General features: G+C 49.2%; 1 protein-coding gene across 1 annotated transcript in view; it reads right to left on the reverse strand.

Annotated features, from left to right (window-relative positions):
• The window catches only part of LOC119847586, a 67,138-nt gene that overhangs the window by 38,929 nt on the left and 1,959 nt on the right, over nucleotides 1–26,250 (reverse strand). Inside the window, exons 2-8 of the mRNA XM_043502272.1 lie at nucleotides 20,917–21,249; nucleotides 19,882–20,166; nucleotides 16,435–16,533; nucleotides 13,996–14,069; nucleotides 11,467–11,559; nucleotides 10,172–10,223; nucleotides 6,568–6,596 (exon numbers count right to left, since the gene is read on the reverse strand). Of these exons, the coding sequence (XP_043358207.1) occupies nucleotides 6,568–6,596; nucleotides 10,172–10,223; nucleotides 11,467–11,559; nucleotides 13,996–14,069; nucleotides 16,435–16,533; nucleotides 19,882–20,166; nucleotides 20,917–21,249 (965 nt within the window). The remainder of the gene's footprint in view (nucleotides 1–6,567; nucleotides 6,597–10,171; nucleotides 10,224–11,466; nucleotides 11,560–13,995; nucleotides 14,070–16,434; nucleotides 16,534–19,881; nucleotides 20,167–20,916; nucleotides 21,250–26,250) is intronic.

Raw genomic sequence — 26,250 nt, forward strand, 5'->3', positions numbered from 1 at the left:
GGGGGATAGGTCCTGCCCGGCACTCACCCCCCAGTGGCGGCTCCGGCAGCTCCTGTGCTGTGGGGCTGGCTGCATTTCAAAATTGAAATTTTGAATTTATAAAAAAAATTTAGACTTTTTTTTTTAAACGAACAGTAAAGTAATTGGAACGAAACCACTTTCCACACTTTGAAATGTTCACAATTCATACAAAATGTTTGTTGGTCGGGTCCATTCATAACCAAGGAAAGGAGCAATGAACCATATTGCTGTGGCACCAGGGACCAATGCCATGCGTTGTGAATGAGTGCTACAGCTATAAACCACTCAGGATGAAACTCTCTGCCGGATAGTCAAGGGAATGGTCTGGAGTAAAGACTGGTGGGTTGTATTTGCTCAGTTACAGTATCGAAGGAGGGCTCACATTTTGAGGCCATCTGATCCTAGCAGAACAGCTTTGACCTAAGAGATTTCCCAGGTGAAACCCCTGTAAATGGAGGGGGAATGTGACATTTACTCTGAAATTCCACAAGAATCCAAGAGAGAATGGGACAAATCTTCTCGGGACAGGGCAGCGGTGCCTTGGCTGAGTTCTCTGTATAAACTGGTACCTCTTCTCTGCCAGGTAAACAGGACTCATGGATAATCTATAAACAAACAAGTAGCACATACCTCCGCCCTCTCTGATTTAAAAAGGAAAGCCCCCAAAACCTACTTTTGCTCAGCAAAGGGGCAACAATAGTAGATCTGGACTCCCCTGGAAGTGTTCCTTTTAAAATATGCTAGGACAAACTCTAGCACCTGGCTCCATCTCCCTTACACTGCTCTGGGCAGCTGAAGCTTTTCCTGTCATAATGGGGCATTCAACGCAGGAGGTGTTCAACAATGAGAGAGAGTTCTACACCACCTTCACCCAACCCCACCACATAGGGGGTCTTTCGGGATAGGGTGGGGCATGTGGCTGGAGGTAGGAGCCAGAAGGTGCTGTGCTCTGGCATTCCACGTCCACTGAGTATTCCCCACAGGTCTGAGTTGCTGCCACAACCTTTGGTTCCCCCATCAGCCTGGGAATTAGAGAAGGGAATAGGTTAAATCCCACACACTGGATCCTGCTGATTTACTGTATTCATGACATTTTCCCAGTACTGCTTAGCTCAGAATTAGCATCTGCTTCGCCACAAGGTTTTGGTTCCGTTGAGTAGGCTAATCAAATGACTCGGCCAGGATTACACAATGAGGCAGGTGTTCGGTTGCTCAGGGAAACCAGGATCCTCCTCTCTTTCTCATGGGTTTGTATCATGATCCATCATCCCCCATTATTGTTTGTTGCTCTAGGACTACATGCCTTTGTAAACCAAACTGAACTGAGCACACATTCCTACCCCGCTTTCTGACCTGGAGGATCCCAGGACTTGGTGTATACATTATATATTACTGATCCCTTCACCCACCTCACAACTGCGGTCAGCTGTGGTGGAGGACCTGAGTCAGGAAAGCCTAACTTAATACACCCATGCCACACAATGGCACTGGGACAAGAAATGGTCTGTCTCCAGAGGAAACTGTAGGGAACTAGAATGCAGCTACCCCATTGGACTGCTCCAAGACAGCCAGACTTGAACCCTGCTAGAAGTTCTATAGGATGTTTTATGATCAAGACGAGAGCAAGTCAAAAAATTTCCATCCAAACTGTTTTCAGTGAAAAGGGGCCTTTTCTCCTAAACAAAAATGTTTGCAGGAAATTTTAATTTCATTAAAAAAAAATTTATCTGAAAAACTAGGCATTTTCTGGAAAAAAAATTAAAAAGCAAACAAAATGTAGTTTCTTTTGATATTTGCGTACGAGTAAAATACTTAACACTTTCCCCAACTAGTTCGAGGACCTCGGGTTTTTTTAAAAAAAAAATCTCTCATCTGAAGGGCAGCATCTGCAGCAACCAGGAAACCCCCTATCAACATGCTAGTCACTGATCTTTGAATCACAAACACCACTTTCAGTGAGATCTGTCATTGGTGTCCAATCCAAGGACGGCTCAAGTCCAAATCTGCTTAGTTTAGAATGTCAGGTCTAATCGCATAGTGTGGTCATACACTAGCTAAGTAAACTAGGAACAAAAACAAAGCATTCATGAATTATATGGCAGATTAATGCTGTTCAGTTATTAGTTAATTTGGAAAATGAAAATTTACAAGTTGGAGGATGAGAGAGGAATGATGAGGAAGTGAGCAACAGAAAGGAGGGGAAGCAAAAAAGCAGAATTTCCATATTTTGATAAAAACAACGAGAAGTCTGATGGCACCTTAAAGAGAAACAGATTTATTTGGGCATAAGCTTTTGTGGGTAAAAAACCCCACTTCTTCAGATGCATGGAGTGAAAGTTACAGATACAGGCATAAATATACTGGCACATGAAGAGAAGGGAGTTACCTTACAAGTGGTGAACCAGTGTTAACAAGGCCAATTCAGTCAGGGTGAATCTGGTCCACTCCCAATAGTTGATGAGGAAGTGTCAATACAAAAGAGGGGAAATTGCTTTTGTAGTGAGCCAGGCAGTCCCTATTCAAGACTAAATTAATGGTGTTAAGTTTGCAAATGCATCCGATGAAGTGAGCTGTAGCTCACGAAAGCTTATGCTCTAATAAATTTGTTAGTCTCTAAGGTGCCACAAGTACTCCTTTTCTTGTAGCTCTGCAGTTTCTCTTTGAAGTCTGTTTCTGAAGTTTTATATTTTTATAAGCTTCTCCATGGATGATGCCAGTGGAATATTGAAGTAAATCAAATACATTAATGAAAGTCTCCTGGCAGCAGCCTTGGGAGATAAAGGACTGTTATACCCAGTTTACAGATAGAGAATTGAGGCACAAAGGAGGGGTGTGACTGGTCCAAGACCATATGGGTGGTCTGTGGCACAGCAGGGAATGGAATTCAGGGGTTTTTGCAGCTTGGTTCGGTGCTTTAGACACGAGACCATCCTGGTCAGTGCTAGGAAGGACAGTAAAGGAGAGATCGCTCCCTGGGGTGCTGTGGACCTAGAGTGAAATTTGGTCCCAAAGGGTCTTCTACATTATGAAGATGCCTTGCAGCAACTCAAGGAGAGGGGGAAATGAATTCAACGTCTGGTTGTCAGGGTGATTTTTTTCCCTTGAGGTGGTGATAATGACAGATACGAACCACAGTTTTCCCCCCGAGATCAACGGTGGGTTATTAATCATTTCCATTGCTTGGTGCTGCTCACAGTAAATAGGGGGTTGTTTTCACTGCATCATTAGCACCGGCTCTTTGCCAGATTTTAGCCCAACTTCCCCTACCATCCACACAGAAAAATCCAGAACCGGGGTTGGAGGTGCCTTAGCCCAGGGTAGCTGACCCAGAGGGGAGTGTGGATTAGAACCTGGGCTCTGCTTTAACTCAGGCTGGAACCCACCCGCTTTCAGTGAGGACACAGGCTAAACCACTCCAGTGCTGATAGGCCTCCAGTGTGTTCCCACAATTCCCCCCCGAAGAACAGATACGTTCTCCCACAATCAAGAGGTGAAAAATTACAGCGTCTCATCACAGAGCACCCTGGGACACAGACACTGGAACTCCAGTAGTGGTATATAGTGGGGACGCTCCCGCCCAGGGTTGGCTAACCCACGTTCACTGTCCAGCACAGACATTCCCCATCCTAAAGATCTTAACACTCTAAATACTTAGAAGGTGGGAAAATTAACAGGAGCACAGAGAGGCAACGGGGCTTGCCCATGCTCAGGGTCAGATTTAAACCTTATGGAGCCCCTAGGCACAGCATCTTCAGTGCATCCCCTGCCCACAGACCCCCCCCAGCACCCCCCACATAACTCCACCACAACTGCCCAGTGCCCCACACACACACACACACACACACACTCCCTTCCCCCACTGCCCAGCACCACCCAGCCTCCTCACTACCCAGAGCACCCCCACAAAGCCCCCCCAGAGACCCACTCTCCCGTACCCTGCCCCCCGGGACCAGAGCGGCAAACTGAAATTTTTTTGGCACACAGCTGGGCCACTTCTGTGTGCTAATTGGGCTGCAGGTTGAGAACCATTGGCGTATGTATTAACTTTTCAACTTTTAACCCACTTTTAACTTTTAGGTGCCCCTAGAACACCAGCACCCCTTGGCACGTGCCTACTGTGGCAAAATGGAAATCCGGCCCTGCCCACACTCACCCAGCAGGTGAGCAATAGAACCTGCATTAGAACTCAGGTCCCCTGCCTCCTGCTCCATTTCCCTAAAGACTGGAGTGCAGGTGCTCAGTAAAACTTAACGGCGTCTCCGTATTTTTTCCAATTGCACTTTTTACCCCTTCACAACCTTTTGTGAACAGCTGTAGCACTGTAGCAGGAGGTATTAGGGACTCGAACTCTGACCAGGGGCATAGCCCCAAAGCTGGGGAGGTACCTTCTGGTGGGCCAGTTGAAAACTGTTTTTCACCTGGCTTTGCAATAATGGTTTAAAGAACCCACTTGGTGCAAGTTCACCAGTTTTCATCAGACAGTGAACAAATGTCCTGCCAGCTGCCCACTGGCTTTGCAGGGGTGGGTGAAATTCACCCCTGTGCAGAGAGTGAGTGCAAAGTTGTGTGGGCTGATTGGGGCATAAGTGATACCTCAGCCTTGTTCATGGGGGTGAGTTTCACCCTGGGTGCAATAGTGGTTCAATAGTTATGTTCATCCTCATGATTCAGCAATCCACCCCTGGCCTCCCACACTGCACTTCATCTGATGCCTGCCCTGGAGGCAAGGGGGGCTGCATACATCTGCCTCAGTCCCTACACGCCGTCATTCATTCTTTCATCTAACTATCTTTGCTACCTTACGTCCACCCGTGTAAAACTGGGGCAGCTCTACTGAGTTCAGCCGAGTCACCCCCAATTTATGCCCCTATCAACAGCAGCACAATGTGGCCCCTCTTATCAAAGCACCAATCATTTCCTGTGTCAAGGTTCCTGCCCCACTCTGAACTCTAGGGTACAGATGTGGGGACTTGCATGAAAACCTCCTAAGCCCACTTTTACCAGTTTAGGTTAAAACTTCCCCAAGGTACAAACTATTTTACCTTTTGCCTTTGGACTTTATCGCTGCCACCACCAAGCGTCTAGCAAATATGTAACAGGGAAAGAGCCCGTTTGGAAACGTCCTTCCCCTGCAAAATCCTCCCAAACCTTACACTCCCTTTCCTGGGGAAGGTTTGATAAAAATCCTCACCAATTTGCATAGGTGAACACAGACCCAAACCCTTGGAGCTTAAGAACAATGAAAAAGCAATCAGGTTCTTAAAAGAAGAATTTTTATTGAAGTAAAAGTAAAAAGAATCACCTCTGTAAAATCAGGATGGTAAATACCTTACAGGGTAATTAGATTCAAAACACAAAGAATCCCTCTAGGCAAAACCTTAAGTTACAAAAAGACACAAAACCAGGAATCTACATTCCATTCGGCACAACTTATTTTCTCAGCCATTTAAAGGAATCAGAGTCTAAGGCGTCTCTAGCTAGATACTTACTAAGTTCTAAGACTCCGTTCCTGTTCTGTTCCCCGCAAAAGCATCACCCAGACAGAGAGACCCTTTGTTTCTCCCCCCTCCAGCTTTGAAAGTATCTTGTCTCCTCATTGGTCATTGTGGTCAGATGCCAGCGAGGTGATCCTAGCTCCTTAACCCTTTACAGGTGAAAGGATTTTTCCTCTGGCCAGGAGGGATTTTAAAGGTGTTTACCCTTCCCTTTATATTTATGGCATCCTGCTAACCATGTTCAAAGAGCAAAAGCCACTTTCAAAACTGAAACAAAGTGGGTTTGTGTAGGGAGAGTTTGCACGGTCCTGCTTGACTACTGCTTTCCATCTACGGAGGCGAGGCGCCATTCACCCCCTGCATCAGTGATTCCATCACAGAGGGAGGACGGGTGGTGTTTGACCTACTGTCCTCCCCCCATGAAGTTCTGCTCCCCAGGGGATATGTTGAATACGCCAGACACTTGCCCTCCCTGCCCAGCCAGGGGCCCCACAGCACAGCGGGGCTTGTGTTCGCCTTGGAATTGCAGCCAGCTCCTTCCTTCTGGGACGATTTAGCCCAGACTAGGATTTAAGGAGACCCCATGAGGTGACAAAAGGCAGCACAGGCTGGGAGCCAGAGAGAGCCCTGGGGTCGGTCTGTGTCCAGCAGCGTCAATACAGAATCCCCTCTGTAGGCATCGCAGCCCAGCCCTGTCCGTTCACTATGGCCGGTGGCATCTGGGTGGCTTTGCCCTAGCTGGGGGGCCTGGGTTACGCTGGGAGAAGCTGGTGTATCTAAGGGGTGAATCCATTAACTCCTGAAGGCACTTTACTTTCTGCCGAGGTAGGAATAACTCTCGTGCGCTGACCGATATCCCCACCAGTCTCCTGCAGGTGCCTCATTTGCCCATGAAGCTGTGGAACCAACAAGGATAGGTGCATGGGGCATCCTTGTCTGTGACCCCCCCACCTCCCCCCAACGAGGATTAATACCAAGAAAACCTGCCTCCCACCACTAGGAATCGGGGGCGCGGATTAACCCACTTCAGCCCAGTCTGGGCTTCTGATACCTTCCTGGGAAGCAGCTGCTGCTGGGCCACTGTTGGGGGTGGGATATGGGGCTCAATACAGGCCTGATCTGGTCTGGCAGGTTCCATGTTCCTGTGCCCTTGTTGTGAGCTACAGACCCTGTGGCCTGGCCTGAGTGGGAATGAGAATCAGGGGCAGCCCCGTCTCTCTTTGACCCAATAATCCACCTCCCTAATCCCAGGCCAACTCTGCATGCTGAGCTAATCCCAGGTGTGCTTTTTCCCCAGAGGCAAGTGGCTAGCAGGAGAAACGGGGAGGAAAGGTTCCACCCTTTCTAGTTCATGAGACACCTCCCCTGCCTGGGAAACCCTGGGCCCGTTAGAAGCAGAGTCTAAGGTGTCTGAAGTTACCAGCCAAGGCTATTTCAGGCTGCATGAGCAAAGACAGGTGGGGGAGAGGTGTGAACTACGTGCAAAGAGCACTTATGACTCAACGCTCCCCGAGAAGGCGGGACGCTCAGGACACGATCCTGCCCACTGGCGGGTGCAGAACGGTGGGGATCAGTGCAAGCACGACACGGCGTGGTGGAGAACCTGGGGCCGACGTGCTATTCTAGCCCAACAGCAGGGGGTGAATCCGACGCAGGGTCTCGTTAGCATGAGGCTCACACTTACTCCCACCTCCTCGCACTGCCGGCAGCCCCGGGATTGCAGAAGCACAAAGGGCATCACCTCTTGGCACCTCCCGAGCAGCTGGGAGCAGCCCCACAGCTCAGCGGAAGAGCTGGCCACAGGTTGGAACTAAGAACAAAACTGAGCGCCGCTCTAACTTCAGCATTCTGGCCTGCAGGCGCCCCCGCTTCCCTGGAGGAAAGGGACTCTTGAGAGAACAAGAACCTGCAGAGTGAAGAAGGCCAAGGTGGAGAGGAGGATGTGAAAGAACGTGGCTGGAGCGGGGGGGGGGTTGGTTTTCAGCACGCTCACGTGGCGCCCAGCAATTAAAACCTCAACAAATTTCTTTGGAGGATTGTAGCGAAGTGAGACTCACCGGCACAGCGCCTCCTGCTGGTCATCTTGGGAATTAGCTCTCCAGCCTACAGAGCACCTCCAACTGGCCGGTGTCTCGCCGGCCGCTGGCCCCCGGGTCCCTCCCAGACCCTGGTGCCCTTTACCTTGGGGCCCCAGCAGTACCGTACCATGCTCTGGGTCTCCCCTACCAGGGGAACCCTCAACCCTCTCACCCATCCTGCCTCAGTGGCTACTGCCCGTCATCTAGCCCCCGCTCACTGGGGCAAACTGCAGTCTGTCATGGCCACTCATCATTGGCAAGGGGGTTAGGACCTGCAGCCTTTGCCTATTCCCCGGCTGTATCTCTGCAGCCCCAGGACCTCTGTAGACCTTCAACAAGGCCTGCAGCCTGGGATTTTACCAGGCTGGAGCGCCCCAGCTCTTCTGGCCTTTCCCCGGCCCTGCTCCGCTCCCTTTTCTCCCTAGCAGCTGGGTCCTTCTCTTTCCACAGCTAGACAGAGACTGACCCAGCTCCTCCCTGAGCCCTTATAACAGCTGTGGCCTGATAGGGCCATGGCCCCAGCTGTGGCTACACTTCCCCAGTCAGCTTAGACTTTTCTCTAGGAGCAGGTAACTGCCTCGCTACAAGGATTTTATTGTCAGGGCATTATTTGTTTTCTCCTTTCCTATAGCTGGCGCACAGAGTCAGCTCACGCTGCTCAAATAACATTAAGTTGTTCTCTAAGGTTTCCAAAGCAATTTACAAATGCTGTTCTCCCGCCATGCTGTATGTCAGTATCATGATCCCCATTATACAGCTCGGGGGCGGGAGGGCGGGACTGAGCCCCAGGGAGGCAAAGGGACTCACCCAAGGTCGCATAGAGAGTCGGTAGCAGAGCTAAGACTGGAACCTAGGAGTCCGGATGCTTAGTCACTGCACTCTGACTTCTAGACCATGTTGCCTCCCAAGTTAATGCAACATGAGAACCTTTTAAAAACAGTCTGTGTCATTTATAAGACTATCCCTACCCCTTCTCACAGGACAGAGGGGTTAGTACATCAGGAATGAGTCTGCCCATGGGCTATGTATAACTAGAGATTTCAAATTATGGATTCATTCTGAATCAAAACGACAAATTGCAATTGCTTAGGGGCACTCGGAACATTTCGCTTTGATGCCATTTCATGCTGAGTTCAGCTTTTCTAAAAACGCCGCAGTAGAACGCAAATATGTGAGAGGCATTGTAATATCTGATGCAAAATTTTAAAATAATTCAGAACGAAAAGTCCTATCTCAACGAAGAACTGAAACACTGTGTTTCAAAAACTGTCAGAATGGGATGTTGCAACAGTATTGGAATTTCTGCCCCTGGTTTTCTTCTGAAATGAAATTCCAGCAAAAAATTGACCTGACTTTGCATGGCGTAGAACTGCACGTTCCTATGGAAGACGGTTTTGTGGATGTTTCTCCAATCAGCCCTATGTGCAAGCCACAACTACGTAATGTGCCACTCTGTCCCCATATAGGGGTGACTGGTCCGCATAGCAAGGTTGGTGAGCTTGCAACATGGCTGGGAGACTGATGCTTTAAGATCCAGGGTTCAAGCCCCACTGCCGACAGAGCCAGTATTACAAGTGGGGGCTTGTTTGTGGAATTGAGCAGGGGGGATTTAAGATCAAACTGGAGTGCAGGCCTCATGTTGGACCTCTGTGGGGGGTGAATTTCACCCTCCTTGTCACTATGCAGAAGCAGACAGGGGAAAATTGATCCTCAGTGTGAAGCTGATTGAATCAGGATTAACCCTCTCTGAGCCCACAGCAGAATCCCCATGGAACCTGCTCCTGCTCTGGGCCTGAGAGCCAGGTCTAACATTTCTATCCTATCAGCAGTGGGGTGATAATGCAAAGGGACAGCATTCACCTGGGCCAAATGCGCAGAGGATGTAAATCTGTAGCTCCATTGCAGACCAGGGAGCTAGGTTGATTTACACCAGCTGACAATCAGCCCCTTGGGATCCAGTTTGCTCTATTTTTGAAACCCTCCATGGAACTTGCAGTAGACAGATTCACTGTCTCTGCTCCCCTCTACTCCTCCAGCATCAGCCTCCTTTCGGAGCCATTGCACCATCTGGCTGCCGGTGGTGAGAGAACCTTCTCCTTTGCAGCTCCGGTCACCTGGAGCAGCCTTTCTGTATCTCCGTCTGTCTCCTCACCTAGCCAGTCTCACCTGCAATCCTCCCTTTTTCCTGTGTTTGTCTCTTTATCTGTCCAAGCTAGGGTTTTATACGGCCACCCATCATCATTGTCTTTGGGAGCCTCTCATGTAAAGTCAATAGCAAAGTCCCTCATGGATGTCTCGCTTCACTTAGATTCTTCCCCTCTGCTCTGCTGTTACGAACTCTGTGACTCTCGTTTACAGCCTTGGGATTCGGTTGGGATAAGATGAGGCATGTTATGCCAAACACTATTGCACAGTGGAGTTTTATCCCGTTTCTGTGGAGCCAAGTGGGGTTTCACGTGGACGTGGGTAAAAGTTCAGCCAGCTGGAGAGATGGGTTTCTGCTGCGTGCAGGGTAAAAGTCTGTCAATGTCTCCAGAGCAGCTACAATTTTGCACATTCCCCGGGGAGGGTCTCAGCTTGTTGCGGGCATTACACTGGCATAAATAGTCGTCAGCCCTGGATCTTGGGGCTGGGAAAGAAAATAGGGCAAGAACAGACAGTGAGTGCACAAACCAAGTAATGCTCATGGATTGAGGAGCCGACAAAACCCCCTGCAGCCCCATGGCCTCTGCTGCCACTTCCAGCATTAAAGGGAGCGGGAAGCAAAGCACCCACTGGCCCATCAGTCGGGGGAGCTGAGTTCAAGAATTGCCTGTCCTGCTCCCAGCCCTGCAGGAAGAAGGAGACATGAAATACGCTGGCAGAGTGTGTGTGCGTGTGTGTGTGGTGGGCCACTGGAAGATAACAGCCTACTACTGCTGCCATCTAATTCAAACTGGAGCAGGGGCAGAGAAGGGCTGCCAGGGTAAGCAGGGGAATGGAGGGCTGATTTTCCAGAGAGGGCCAAAAGAGCTCAGCTTGTTTAGCCTAGCCAAGGGCAGGCTCAGAGGGGAATCTCATTGCTCTCTGCGCATACAGCGGGGGAAACACCAGGGAGGGAGAAGAGCCATTGAAACTAATGGACAATACTGGCACCAGAACAAATGGGGATAAACCGGCCAGGAATAAATTGAGGCTGGAGATGAGAAGATTTCTAACCATCAGAGGAGGGAGGTTCTGGGGCTGCCTCTCAGTAGCAACAGTGGGGAGAGGGGAAGGGAACGGGCAAACAACCCAGTTGGTTTGAGGATGGAATCTGATCAAGTTTATGAATGGGATTCTGCGTGGGGGGTGGCTGAGAGAGCAGGGATAGGCCTCCAGGACCCAGGAGGTCCCTGCTGGTCCTATGTTACGATCTAATCCTGGAGCTCAGGGTCAGAGATTTGTGCTGTGGGGCTGAACGTTCAGGGATGAAAACCCGCTGGCACCTCATGCTGCGGAGCTGTTGTGCAAACAGCCAGCTCGGCTGCCGAAAAAGCTTCCTGGTGCTTTGCCTGCATTCCCAGGCCGGACGTTTCTAGTGCCAGCGAATGAGTTGGGCAAACATTCCCAGACACGCTCATCTGCACCTCCACTGCCAGCCCCTCGGCAGATGTAAATCAGGAGTAACTCCACTGAATCCAGTGGAGGATTGGGCCCAATCTCTTTTCTGCTCAGCATGGGTTGGCCCAATTTTTTTGCTGTGACCCATCATCTGCTCGTACAGCGAAGGGCTGTAGGCAATAGGAGTGAGGAGCTCCTTGCAGGAGGGGATTGCTGATGACAGCCATTTCCTCCAAGGGGATGCTTTAGCTGCAGGGCTGGCAATTAAATGCACACAAACTCCCTCTCACCTGAGTACTGTCTGGAGGTTGCCCGGTGGCGGAAACGTAGATGGTGGTGCACTCAGAGCTCTCCTCCGCAGGAGGGGGGCGAGAGCTTTTCTGCTACAGTGCAAAGAGAGAAAACTGTGAGCCCAGCATCTTCAGCAGAAGGAACCCACCACTTCCTGCCCAGACAGGGAGAGCCGCATGTGCTAACTGCAGCACTCAGCCGCCTGGAGACCACACTCAATGCTCAAAAGTGGGCCAGGACACCACCTGTGACTGTGAGGGTCTTGGGAGAAATTCTCTCTGATGAAGCTGACGTTACACTGGCCACTTCTGAATTAGAGGCTAGATTCCCCCAGGCCAACATATAGGCCAGCATGCCTCTCTACACCACCACCAGCCAGCAGAACTGGCCAGATGTGCAGTGAGGCTGCATGCTCAAAGAGGGGTTGATTTGAGGGTGCTCCCTGCTGCTCCCGCCCCAGTCTCTCCCAGCAGGACATGCAGAGAGCTCCCAGCTACGGCCCATTGCCTGCCAGTGCCTGGCCAGAGACCAAACTCATCTCGCTGGAGCATGACTGCCGCTGGGGGCCAAGCCAGCCGCCCCGAGGCGAAATCCCCAGGCACTGCACAGCCGCTCCACACAGTCCCTGACAGCCTGCTTTAGCCACCTCAGCTTTTGCAACAAAAAAACCTGATTCTGATCTCATAGTGACAAGTTTCAGAGTAGCAGCCGTGTTAGTCTGTATTCGCAAAAAGAAAAGGAGGACTTGTGGCACCTTAGAGACTAACAAATTTATTTGAGCATAAGCTTTCGTGAGCTACAGCATCGGATGAAGTGAGCTGTAGCTCACGAAAGCTTATGCTCAAATAAATTTGTTAGTCTCTAAGGTGCCACAAGTACTCCTTTTGATCTCATAGTGCGTCCTTTGGTCCACGCTATGTATGGATTCAATGATGAGTCTCTATTGACACCCAGTGGCCAAAAGTGTCTGGCTCGCAGGGCTGCCTGCCTTCTCTTTGAGACTCGCCCAGTGAGCAGAGCCATGTTTTGGGGTATTACTTGGGTAAACTCCCACTGAACTAGGAAATGACCTCAGCGTTAGACAGGTAGGGGGTTTAGTGGTCAGGAACCGCTTCCAGTAGGACACTGTGACGGGGCTAGTTGCTCTCCATTCAGGTCTGTCCTTGGGTCTGTCTCTGATGTTATCAGTATTTATGCTGCAGCAGGTGAGATTCTCCTTACGGGGGATCTTGGAAGCGTTTTCGTTGACCACCCCTCATGCACGACAGCCACGTTATGGCGGGGAGAAGTTTGCAACATTGCACCAGCCGACTCCTTCAAATGCATCAGCAGCTGAATGGTGTGCGAAGTGCCTCTCGCTCAGTGTGCTCGAGCCCTGTGATTGCATGGGTGTGGCAGGCAACAGGGCTGCATGGGGGTCACTGAGGGCAGAATTTTGCCTGCAGAACCTCGGGTGATTTGCAAGAAGGGAAGAACTCAGCATGGCTTGCCCAGCAGGGAATGTAGCCGGGCTGACTGCTAGGAAACCAACGCAAAATGTCCTCTTAGTGACTAGATCAGGGAGTCACTGAGAGGTGAGAAACATGGGGCTGGTTCTCAAGTCCCACAGAGCTGCCCGAATGTCTACATCCCATGCTATGCCCGGGTATTGACTCAGGTGTGAGCACTAGCCCCCTTTCCATCCACACACAAATCAGTCTGACTCGGGTCAGCGAGCACTCAGGACCCTGTGAAGGAGACGGTCAGAGTCCAAGCCCAGCTGAGACTCAGGTCCAAGCCCTGTCATTTTGGAGCCTGGACACAGCTCAAGCTGCAGCTCCGAGTCAGAAGGTCTGCGTCGTACAGTATGGATGGGTTAGCAAGGCCGTGAGACCCGGGTCCAGCAATTGGAAGCCCAGGTTTACGATACAGCCTGGATGCTCAGGTGCAGGCTTGTAAATACAGAATCCACAAGCCCGGGTCCCACAGAGCTGCAGTGCAGACATACCCATAGAGGCTCCTTTGAAATTGCCCCTGTGAAAACTCAGCTGGGGCCAGGGCTGCTGCGTGAGGCAGAGTGGAATCCATCACACACCCCTATAGCTGCGTCTGTCCCTGCTCAGCAGACGGGATGTAATCTTCTTCAGGGTGGTAAAATGAGAAGACTCAGTGACTCACGACTCGGGCACAGGTCCAGGGAGCAGGAAGGAGCTAATTTAGGGTTGCCGATTTTGGCTGGATGGATTCTTGGAGATTTCATCTCTTGACATAATCTTTAATTAAAGATTAATCTTTAATTCCTGGAGACTCCAGGCCAATCCTGGAGAGTTGGCAGCCCTAACCTAGGTGAACATGGTGAGTTTTCTGAGTACAGCTGGACACTAATGCAGTTTAAAATCAGTCCCAGAAGGGTGTCAACTCCCCTTTGTGTGGAAACGCCTATACACGACTCAAACCCTAGCAAAGTGGAAGGCCATGGCCACCTAGGTGGGGGCTGGGGGTCTGCACCCAAGTTCTGTCGCACACAAAGAGCAAACGCCCAAACTCACCTCCACCCTCTGGACTTGTGAGTAAATTGTGCAACTTTCCTTTTCCTCCTTCAGCTGAGAATGCTCTTTTTGGCCTGATTGGAAAAACAATTGCAAGGGTTGTTAGGGCAGGAGACACACAAATATGACCATGTCAGCCTTGCAATCTATTTTTGTAGAGATACAGGCAAGGACCTGTCAGAATAAATCACAATTCTTGCAGTCTAAGCGTTCGTCACCCAATAAGGTCCTAATGAAATTCTGGCTTCCTCTAAGATAGCAGTTCCCAAGCTTTCAGAAGTTCAGCCACCTGAAACCAGTCACATCCCCCTTCAGCTCCACTGGGTGTCGTGAAAGGCTGATGGAAAGGGCAGGTCAAAAATTTTCCATCCAGAGGGTTTTTTGACAAAAAAATTAAGGTTCTCAGCTAAACAAAAAATTTTCTTGAAAAGTGTCTGCTTTTGACAGAAAATTTCAATATTTTGTCACAATATTGAAAAAAATATTTAAGCCAAAAGCTGAAATATGTCCATTTAAAATGGCCTCATGGAAGTTGTAGTTCCAGATGATTTATGCTCCCATTCTTCTTTATGGGCTGAACTCTCTGGCTGGATTGCATCTCCCATGATGCACCTTGCCCAGGGATTCCTATGTTATACCTGCTCTCCTCATGAAGAAGAGAGAGAGCCATGCATCATGGGACACATCGTTCAACCAGGCATCTGGCTTATAGAGAACAATGGGTGCGTGAGGTGCCCAAAGTACAACTTCTAGGAGGATCAGCCATTGCCTGGCACTTTGTGCAGACATTTGCACCTATGCAAAGTGGGTGTGAAACACTGTTGTTCTGATTTGCACTCACATTGCACTAACATAAGTGCCTGCACAAAGTGAAGCACAAGGGTGAATTAATTGCACCTTACCTTTCTATTTATCTAAGATGTATGTGAGATACCTAGCATGTTATATCTAACTTCCCCTTGAATATTTGAGTGGTTACATCTTCCTTCCTGCCTCTTTAACTGTATGCTTGGTGGAAAATAATACTTCTGTTCTCTTTAAAACTAAAATAACTACTAGGTAGAGTTCCCTTGAGACTGAATGCATGACTAGTCTCTTCCCCATGCTAGACTGCTCAAGACAGGTGAAATTTACTCATATGCAGAGAAGCATGCAGGCATTTCCAGACTGGGTCAGACCCAGGGTCTATTCGCCTACGCTCCTATATCTGACAGTGGCCAAGCACCAGATGCTGAAGGTCAGGTCTGCACTAGAACCTTTTGCTGGAGTAGTCAAGTGGTTAGGGGTGAGATTTTTAATGACGTTTTAATACCAGCAAAAGCCCCAGCGTAGGCACAATTACACCAGAAAAAAAGTGCTTTTGTGGGTATGGCTTATTTTGTTTGGCGAACCAGTATATGCCACACCCTCAAAAGCAACTTTTTGCCGCATAAACTGCATCTGCACTAGGAAGGTTTGTCAGCATAGCTATACACCCGCAAAGCTTTTCCAGTGTAGGCCTGGCCTCAATCTCTCCGTGCCTGAGGTCCCCATGTGTAAAAAAACAGCACTTCCCTACATCACGGGGTGCTGCGAGGATGACTGTATTAAAAATTGTGAGATGCCCAGTTGCTGCAGTGATGGGCGCCAGGTAAGTACCTTAGACAGACAAAACTCTGGATGTTCTCATTATCTGGTGTATGTGTCCAACCCCGCTTTGAATGCTGCTAAATGTTTGGCCTCAATGACATCTTGTGGCAATGAGTTCCACAGGCTAATGAAGGCGGACCTACGTGATGCAAAGACTGCATGCTGGCCCTTTGCACAGGGATAAATTTCACCCTAAAGACTCATCTAAATACAAATGTCGTATGGCTTTAACTATATTGACGTAAAGTGCTACAAATCCCCCCCCCGCCCTTGAGTGGACAGAGTTAGGCCAGTAGGAAAGGTGATTAGTCTCGAATGGGAAGGGGAATAAGCTATACTAAGATGCCTTTAAACCAGTATCACTAGGGTTGAGCTGGTGTAAATGACTAGAGCCCTCGCTGGCAGCGTCACACCGGTACAAAGCTGTGCACTGACCAGGACAGCGGCTTGGTCTCCGATCAATGTGCAGCAGCTTACCTCAACCTAACGCTGGAAGCGGCTACGCTTCAGTTTGGTTCCCGCTAATTTAACTGTCCTGCTATGCCCACTTAACTCCAGCTCCCCAAGCGGTGTAGCGTCACGGGAGGTGTAATTCGGTCGACGGTGTCAGGGTAGACACTCCATGGCTTACATCAACTGTTACTGGCTTTCACGAGCCGTCCCACAATGCCCCACGCTGACAATACACTCGATACCAGCAAGGTGAAACCACGCACAATTACTGTGGCGGATGTGTGCCCACAGAAGTTAGGTTTACAGCGTGGACTTGGCCTAAGACCATAACAAGTTCCCAATGCCTTGAAAACCTACCTTTATGTCTTAGCCAGTATGTGACCCCTGCACAGAGGACCAGAACCCCCACAATGGCTATTGGCACAATGGATTCCAAGAGCTCATTCCTGAGCAAGCCTGGAAAGTAATTTACAAAAAAAAGAAGATGCTCAATAACTGGTCACTGAATTTGGTGCACTGTTCTAAGGGGGTGGAGGTGATAGTTAAACAGGAGCGAGGGCTCATGCGGCTTTAAGATCATATATCTCTTTAATCGCAGTTTATCATCTTTGTGTACAACAGACAGAAAACACAGGAAGTGCAGCATCAGCAGAAGGTGCGGAAGGTCCCAATCCAGGCTTCACTTTAAATGTATAAATAGCCCCGTTGGGACTCTCTCTGGCAGAGTAAAGGGGACATGAAAGCGGGAGTCAATTACAACCCCTTTACACGTGTGTAGACTGCAGTGTATCTGAGCGTCCGATTCATTGTCTATACTAGAGCTACTCATGTGCTTAAAGTTAAGCACGCTTGTGTTTTGCTAGATCAGGGAAAAATTTTCAAAAGCACTTAAATGATTTAGGAGCCCAAGCACCCAGATTCTCAAAGGCATTCAAGCTCCTAACTCCCATTGGTTTCAAAGGAAGTTAGGAACCTAAATACCTTTGAGGGTCTGGGCTTTAAGAGCCTAAATCTAATTGCAAAAAGAAAAGGAGTACTTGTGGCACCTTAGAGACTAACAAATTTATTAGAGCATAAGCTTTCGTGAGCTACAGCTCACTTCATCAGATGCATTTGGTGGAAAAAACAGAGGGGAGATTTATATACACACAGAGAGAACATGAAACAATGGGTTTATCATACACACTGTAAGGAGAGTGATCACTTAAGATAAGCCATCACCAGCAGCAGGGGGGGGAAAGGAGGAAAACCTTTCAAGGTACTCCTTTTCTTTTTGCGAATACAGACTAACACGGCTGCTACTATGAAACCTGTCATAAATCTAATTGAAATTCAAAAGTCACTAGGGGCTGGATTTTTAAAGGTACTTATGCACCCAATGCCCATTGAAACCAATGAGAGTTGGGCACCTAAATACCTTTAAACATCCAACCCTAAGTCTCTTGCTGTTCTTCAGCCTCAGTGGTGAGCTGGCAGCATAAGGCTTAATTAGTGACCCGAGCTGCGATTGTGAAGCAGAACCACAGCTACTTAACTGGAGCTGGGACCTCAGTGGAGGAAGAAGGATGCTGGAGGGGGAACAAGGCGAGTTCTCCTCTGGTAGGATCTGCCGGAGGCCAGGCTGAGGTACCCCAGGGTGTAGCATAGGGGAGGGAGAAGGGGGGAATTGTAAAACTGGGGAAGAAGGTGTTCAGGAGGACTCGGCCGGGCCCAAGAAGCCAAGGAGTCCAGTTGAGCCCCAGAGGGGCAGAACAGAGAGGGGGGACGTAGTTTGTTCGTGCACTTTAAGTTGGAGCTTTAGTAACCCCAGGAGGGGTGCGAACAGTCACGTGACTTGGCAGGCGGGCCAGGCCCTTGACGACCCTAGAGGGGAAGTCGAAAGAAGACACCGGCTGGAACTGGCCATTGCGGGGCCAAGGCAGAGGGAGGAGGATGGGAAAGGCGAAGTCCCCTGTAACGCTGTGTCCAGACACAAAGGGGCACCCTAGAGGTGAGAGCACCCGCTTACAAGCGCTCTTAAAATTTGGTCCTAGGGGCCGAATTCTTATGCTTCTCAATCACGTGCCAAATGCCTGGAGCTGCTCCACCCATAGCTGCTTCACTCTGGTTTTACAGCGGCCTGACTCCATTCACACAGCTGGCTTGCCAAGCTCCCACGGGCGTTACACTGCGGCGGGATGATGCCACGGAGGATGGACTACACCGAATGCTGATCTCTCGTTATTAATAGCTATCGTTGGTACTGGAGGGTGTCTAGGAGCCCCCATCATGGACTGGGCCCCCATGGCACTAGGTGCTGTACAAACACAGAGCAAAGGGACTGCCCCGCCCCCAAAGAGCTTCCAATCTATGTAGAACACAAGGGACAACGGGTCAAAGAGGGGAGCACAAGGAACCAAGGAGACAATGGGGGTCCTAGTGTCAAACAACCGTGGATCTGATTCCCACTCATTCCAAGGTCCCTTTACCATGAGACATAAAGAGGCCTAGAGGTGAATGAAAATCAGGTATAGACTCCTTGTTGTCCTTTTTTATGTCTATACTGGTTCTGCTCCTTAGGAGTTGGCTCCCAGCCCTGATGCTCTAGTTACTTTTGCAGTAGGACTATCATATGGTCGATGTTTGTAAAGGGCCTGGTCCAGCTAATTAAGGGGGTGGGTTTCCCCCCACCAACACAGGATAGCAAGGGGCAAGGTAGAAATCTGAGGCTTGTGGCCTCTGACAATGTTCATTCAAAGGAATGGAGACTTAAAAGAAAAATGTCCCAGGTTGAGGTTTAAATGTCTCATTAAATCACCCCATAAAAGTCCCGCGCATCATAAAGGAGGTGTCAGAAAAACCCCAATGAGAGAGAGAGAGAGCTCTATCCCCCAGGGGCTATTTGAGAGGAAGTTCCCACAGAGGGTTTTAATGTTACAATCTAGGTGAGATTTATAACCTACCTTGGGCTTTTCTGTACTGTAGCCGAGGCTGCTGCATGATTAGCTCTGAAAACCAAGTGACCATGAAACCAGAGGCGGGATTTTTATTTACACTAAAGCTCCCGCAGGGCAAAGAGGTCTTTAAAGTGGATGCAAATTACCGTCAGGGCCCTCATTAAGGCTGCTTTATGCAGCCAGAGTAGTGTAAAAGACCCTGGTGTAAATCAGCCCTCAATGTCCTCAGCCCCACAAGGAAACTGACCAGTCCCGGTGTCTGTCTAGATGTAAATAGTGAGTAGATAAGGTGCCAGCAGATGGAGCTCAAGAATATGAGGTGTAGTTTGGGGGTTTGTAGGACCACTACAAATGGTTCCTTACCCAGATCTCTGAATGCCCGGAGCCCACCATCTGCCTGCTGAAATGGGCCCTTTGAGCTAGTCCTGCTTTACATGGGCGTATGCAAGAGGAGAATCAGGCCTGTTGATTTCAATGGAGCTATGATGATATGCACCAGCTGAAGATCTGACCCACTTAGTTACCAATGCTTCCTTCAGAGCCAGTCTCAAAGCCCATGTCCTGAGCGGTGACCATGAGTTTAAGCCAGGTTGGCAGGGCCCAGGGCTTTGTTCTGAGCTCAGAGACATGGGCCCATCCCTGTCTCTGAGGGTAGAGATGGATCCAGAGCCTGCACGGGAGACCCAATGCAAGGTAAAGATGTTGGGCCAAGGCCTGGCGCAGCTGATTTACACCAGCTGGGGATCTGGCCCATAGAACCAAACCCTGGTGCCAACACAGCCAACAGCCAAGCGGCTCTTGGCACCGGTGGGCCCAGGCACTGCACAGTAAGGGGGGATTTGCCCCTCTCTCCTCCAGCACCACTTACCACCTGGCTTGTTGCTGCACTCCACTGAGGAGCTGAACGTGGTGGCTTGCTGACTGACTTTGTTCCTGGCGGTGCAAGTGCAAGAGATGCTGTCCTCCTCCGGGGTGAAGGAGAGGTGCAGGAAGCTGTCATTGTATGGGTGCAGCTGGGAGGTGTTGCCCTCGCTGCAGTTCCAGCTGTAGGTCACGTTGTCCCCTCTCATCACCACACAGCTCAGGTTCATGGTGCAGCTCTCGTTCACCAGGGCCTTGCTGACCATCTGGATGTTGGGGATGGACACCTGCTCTGTAGGGAGTGATGGGGAGGGGAGACAAACTGATTATCTGGGGAAGGATGGAACTGACAGCCCTGAGTGAAACACTGCCGGCCTGATCCGGCTCCCAGAGAAGCCAATGGGGCCTGGATTGGCCCCATTCCTGCTCTGGGTCATCCCCTCTCCAGGGCATTTAGATGCCAGCAACATCGGCGCCATTCGACTGAGCAGCAGGTTCTAGATGCTAAGGCTTCCCCTGGCTGCCAAGTTCGATGTAGCTCCATGAGTGGTGTTTATGCAAATTATGTCATGAGATCATTTGCATATTTGTGAATAATTTGCATATGCCCCTAAATGTCAGATTATCTGCTCCATGCAAGGCTTGCACAAAAGGTGGGCGCTCTCACTAGGGTGTCTGGGTGCTGGGTGGGGAGGAGGGTGTCTGGATGTGCTGGGTGCCAAAGGGTGTGTGGGCCATTGGGTGCTGGAGGGTGTTTGAACCGTGTTGAGGCTGACGGAGGGATGAGTGCCAGGGTCTCTCCAGCACCCCTTGCAGGGAGAGGCTGGGACTGGAATAGGTAGCAGCTCCTCCCACAGCCAGCACTCTTGCCCCACTCCCTCCAGGACCCTGTGCTGGCTGAGGCTGGAATAACTGAAAGCATGCACCATTTTCATCACGCCAACAGCCTTTTCTCCTAGGAACTGACCAGCCACAGAGCTAGACCTGCGATCAGGACCCAGGATAGGTCCCCAAACCTGCATACGAATACTATGCTCATTACCATACACTTCCAACTGGAACTGCAAAGACTGTTCCTCAAAGCCTTTGTTCACCGTGTATTCATAGTGCCCGGCATGCGCTCTCCTGGTCTTCAGTATTTCGAAGGAGAAGTTCTCGGGATGAAACTTGAACTGCTCTGCCTTGTGAATGGTATAATTGTTTTCACAATATCTAGCTAGAAAGGTAGATTTCTTCGTGCCTCCATCCAATTCATTTAGTTTCCATACAGCTTTGCGAAATTGCAGAGTAAAATTCTGAAATTCGGGCGTTATGCTCAACAGTGTTGAGCCCCCCAGGCTTCCGTAGACTGTTTTTTCCGACCCAGAGCTCATGCCTGCAAGGAGCAATAAAACAGAGTTAGTACAGACATGAGTTGATGTTTTACAGACGGCAACGTACACGGCGTCGTCCACCCCAAGAGTTCAAAAATCATTAGTCAGACCTCAAAAACATCATGAGATGTTTAAAAAGCTATACATTCTGGAGCTCTTTTATTTGCCTTCTGCTTGCTGAGCCTTTATGGTTATAGTCAGGGTTCCTTTTCTAGCTTTTCTCTGTAAACAGGAGCACTAGAAACTTACTTCATTATTTTTTCTAATGAAAGCAGAGATACTCACCTAATCACGTGATTCCAGGACCTGGGGTTTGAAGAAACCACCCTCCCCCTCCACCAAAAAGCAGACTCGTGATAAAATTACAAGAATTGGCAATAAGCCAGCAAAAGTTTGGTGGCCAAGGTCCACCAACTAGCAAGCCCTGTTCCATTACTAAGAGTGTGCTTCTGTCTTGGGTTGCACTGCTGCTCCATAAGAACGGCTATACTGGGTCAGACGTAAGGTCCATCCAGACTGGCAGCCTGTCTTCCAACAATGGCCAGGGCCAGGTGCTTCAGAGGGAATGAACAAAACAGGGAATCATCAAGTGCTCCATCCCCTGTCACCCATTCCCAGCTTTTGGCAAACAGAGGCTAGGGACACCATCCCTACCCATCCTGGCTAATAGCCATTGATGGACCTAGCCTCCAGGAACTTATCTAGTTCTTTTTTGAACCTTGCTATAGTCTTGGCCTTCACAACATCCTCTGGCAAGGAGTTCCACAGGTTAAATGTGCACAAGGGGGAGTAAGACAAGTGGGCAAGGAGGAGTGCAGTCTTGGCTCTGACCCCAGCACACCATCCAGCACTGCACAGTTAGTAGAGGCTGTTGATGGTGGTGCTGGTGGAAGGGGGAAGCAGGGTTCTGATTGTGCCTCTCTGAATTTCTCCCTCTCCTGCTCTGTTCCCGAGAAGGAGCCATTGCCTACAAATGGCAATGAAAGGTTCTGGCAGAGGGAAGGCAGGGGGACACTAGGCTGCGAAAAAAATCACAGCGTAGACAAGGGAGGCCCAGCTTGGGTATGTAGAGAGAACGTAGGGTACATAACTTAGGGTTCAGGCATGTCTTTATTCTACTTGCCTAAGCATTGCCTCACTGGCTATACAGCTGTTTATACCCGGGCTAGAAGGCGCATGGTGTATGGACTCCACATGTCGCTGAAAAGAGCGTGCAGTGTAGATGGACCTTTTGATTTGTAGTAACGAGAATGCTTGGCGGTCCAAAGCTGGGAACACCCCAATATCTGCCAGGGCCAAGAACATGCCAGCCCGTTCGGGCAAGAAACAGAAAATGTTTTCAATGGATTTTCGGTCTCTATTTGAGTAGGTTAAAAATAGGAACAATTGCAACGCATATCTTTCTAAGAAATCTGCACCTGCTGTCACTCGGCTGTTCTCCATTGAAGTCAATGGCAGCCAGACCTCCAGCACGTGCTGTACGGCCAGCTTTCCACTGATGTCAGTGGCTCAGAGACCAGCTATTGTAAGTTGATGTAGCGCTGTGATACTGTGTGACACCAGCTGAGGATCTGGCCCATTGTCGCGCTGAAATTAGTGGCAATGCTTCCACGGCAAGATCAGCGTGGCAGGGGCTGGCCCAGCTGGTAGACACCTGGGCTGGTTTGCGTCCCAAGAACCCCCGCTCCCTTTGCGAGCTGACAGGAAATGAGTTGTGTTCCCTTGAAAAATCCACACAAGCAAAAAAGTTTTCATTTTCAACAGCGGTTTTCTTCAAGTGCTTTTAGGTTGTCAGAAAAAAAGGCAGCTCTATGATGATCTCCCTGCTGCTTTCATCATGCCCCTGCTTAGCTGAGGGGCCAGTTGCTAATCACACCAAGGCCTTGTCTACACGCACAGCTTGTACCACTTTATCGATGTCAGGCTAGTTAAAGTGATACAATCCCCCCCAGTGTGAATGCAGTTAGACAGGTAGAAAGGTGCTTTATATTGGGCTAGTTATTCCTACAGAGAAGGGGAATAAGTTATACTGGTCTAAGGATTGTAGTGGTCTAACTACCCCGGGTGGCACTGGTCTAACGACACTGGTAGAATTCAAACTCACAGCCCTAAATGAAAGAGCTAAACCAGTATAAAAACTGTGTTCAGAGTCGGATGAAGGCTCCGTTGCAAAGCCAGAGCAGAACGTGCAAAAAGACCCTGACTCAGTAAAGCATCAAAGCGTCTGTATTGATGAGCGGCGCTTGCCCTGTTTTGAAGGCATCCAGAGCAGACGTTCAAAACCTGCCAGGACTCTGAGGAGGCCTTTAAGCGCACGACAAAGGGGAAAGCCTTTGCTTGACTCAGAGCAGTTCTGAGACAGACTCCATTCTGGTGGTGACAGTCCCTGGCATCATGAGGCTTAGTTAGATTACTGTGCTCTTTTCTGGGAACTGTGGGCTTAGGAAGGAGATGACAAATTAGAATGAGTTCAGAGAGAAAAAATGACTGTTGCAAGGGTTATCTATAAATAGCTGGTAAAAGGTTAATAAATGAAGAATCCGTTGTTTTAATAAATGACTTATTGGAACGGATGATTACACAGCCCAGTCTGCTAGACTACCTTCAGCTGATGTGCTTAGGACCATGTAGAGCAATGGTTTTCAACCTTCTTTTAATTTGCAAACCTCTAAAACATTTCAAATGGTGGTGCGGATCCCATTGGAAATCGTAGACATAGTCTGCAGACCCCCAGGGGTCCGCAGACCACAGCTTGAAAACCACTCATCCATAGCACATGTCTGTAACATGCTTGCATCATCGATTTGTTCATTCACCCTAAATGAAATCTTAAAATGAGGGGCTGCAGGCATTAACCACCACAGCAAAGGGGGTAAGGAGACAGGTCACTGTGTATAAGTATTTGACAGGAGGGGAATTGTTCAGGGTAGAACAATGCCCAGGAAGAATGAGCTGAAATTGTGCAAGGGGAAATTTCGATGGAGTCTCCCAGGGAAATCTCCATTCAGTAAGGTCTGTTAGACTGTGGGGTCATGTGGGAGACCCATCACCTGAATCCCTTAAAACTAGACTGGGCTCAATTCTCAAGAAGGGAGCGCTGCAAAATGTTTGCAATGAAATCTCACAGCGGATGGAATTCAGCAGTGATCAGCCGATGGAACGGAGCCTTTAAGGGAAGAAAAGATGATCTTGTGTTTGAGGCACTAGGCTGCAGACCAAGAAATCCACATGCAATTCCTGCCTCTGCTATACACTCCCTGCATGGCCTTAGGTAAAGCTCTGGTCCTCGGTTTCCCCAGCTAAGATTTTCAAACGTGGCTCGTGATTTTGGGTACCCAACTTTAGAAATAAGGCTGAGATTTCTAACAGGGAGGGCGATTAACCTTTGGAACAAAGTGCCGAGGGAAATAGTGGTGTCTCCGTCTCTTGACGTCTCAGATGAAGACTGGAGGCTTTTCTGGAAGAAATGCTTTAGCCAGACACAAGTTACTGGGCTCAATACAGAGGTCAGAGGGTGAAATTGAATGACCTGTGGGATTGGAGGATCTAAAGGTCTCTTCTGGCCTTAAAATCCATGAAACATGAGACAGCTCAGAGGGACTGTCTTGTCAGCAAGTGCTGAGCACCTGCCTTCTGAAAGGCAAGTGCCTTTCAAGTGTCTTAAGTTGGGTACCCAAAAGGCCTGTTGGCAAATGTCAGGCCCCCATCTGTGAGAGGAGGATCATAATACTTCTCCTTCACACCGGGCTACTGTAAGGCTGAACTCTCATTAGGTGCTCAGACAATGGACTGATCTGCGCTATGGAAAAACTGGTTAATAAAATCAATTTTAAGCCTCCCTGTTTTGACGTGTGTGTGTGTGTGCGTGCAGATACATAGCATTGTCCATTTCTCCTGGAGATAATTTTGTGACAGCGTCAGCCCTCCTTGGTTGGGGGAAGTCCCTGAGAGCCCTTTTCCACCCCATACCTGGGGTACAATTAATCACATTCACCCATCCTAATAATTACCAAAGCTTTGTTTTTGTAGGAAACATTAGTAGTGAGGGATGACAGCTCATCGTTAACTGTGTTGTTGTTGTCAGTTAAACTGGAAGCAAAACCAACTCATTTTACCACCAGCTCTTTCCTATGAATTATTTCCATGAGAGGAGGGGGTTTGCCCCAATGCAGAAAAACAACAAAGGGGGGTTCTGCCTCTCCAGATAGCAGATCCCCATCCTGCCTAGTTTGCAAACACACAGTTGTTCAGTTTCAGTAAAAACCACAAACCATCACAAAATAGCTAACCTAGCATGTAGCTATGTGTTCCCAGGATGTTGCAGGAATAGACGAAGACCTTGATTTTCATCTATGCTAATAGCACAGAGTGTAAATGAGAACCAGGCCCTAGAGCGGTATGTTATGATTAGGATCTTAATAGCGACTGATAGAAAAGCCCTGTTAGATTATCTTGAAAATCCCTCTGCCAGGGCAGAGTTCCCAGCCAGAGCACACATCCAGTATGAAGCAGGTATCTCATTTGAACTCTGACAACAGGCAAAACCGAGTAAGACAGAATCCAGGTTAAAACTCGGCTAGAGTCCAGGACCAGCAGCATTCCAAGGGAAAAGCTCCCGATGGGATCAGAGGTGGGCAGTGAGTCTAAAGCAGGTCTCATGCCAATTGGGACTGTTTTGGTATGTCCCCGACACAGGAAAACCCAAGGGGAAGTTACAGCATGTATTTGCCTGGTATGGAGCCAATTTTGAACTAACCAAACCAATGAGAAATTCCAAACTGAGGCTGTCTCATGGTCTTCTCCTTTTCTTTAACTCATCTCATTTTGCCCCATATTGCAGCACATTCAGTAGATGGTATCTTGAATTTGCTAGTCTCTAAGATGCCACAAGTACTCCTTTTCTTTGTGCATTGTTAATGTTTCCTAGTGGCTCGAACAGGAGCGTGGGAGTCTGGACTCCTGGGTTCTAGATCTGGCTCTGAACTAGTGTCTAGGTTACCAGT

This window comes from Dermochelys coriacea, chromosome 24 (assembly GCF_009764565.3).
Source record: "Dermochelys coriacea isolate rDerCor1 chromosome 24, rDerCor1.pri.v4, whole genome shotgun sequence".
Lineage (NCBI taxonomy): Eukaryota > Metazoa > Chordata > Testudines > Dermochelyidae > Dermochelys > Dermochelys coriacea.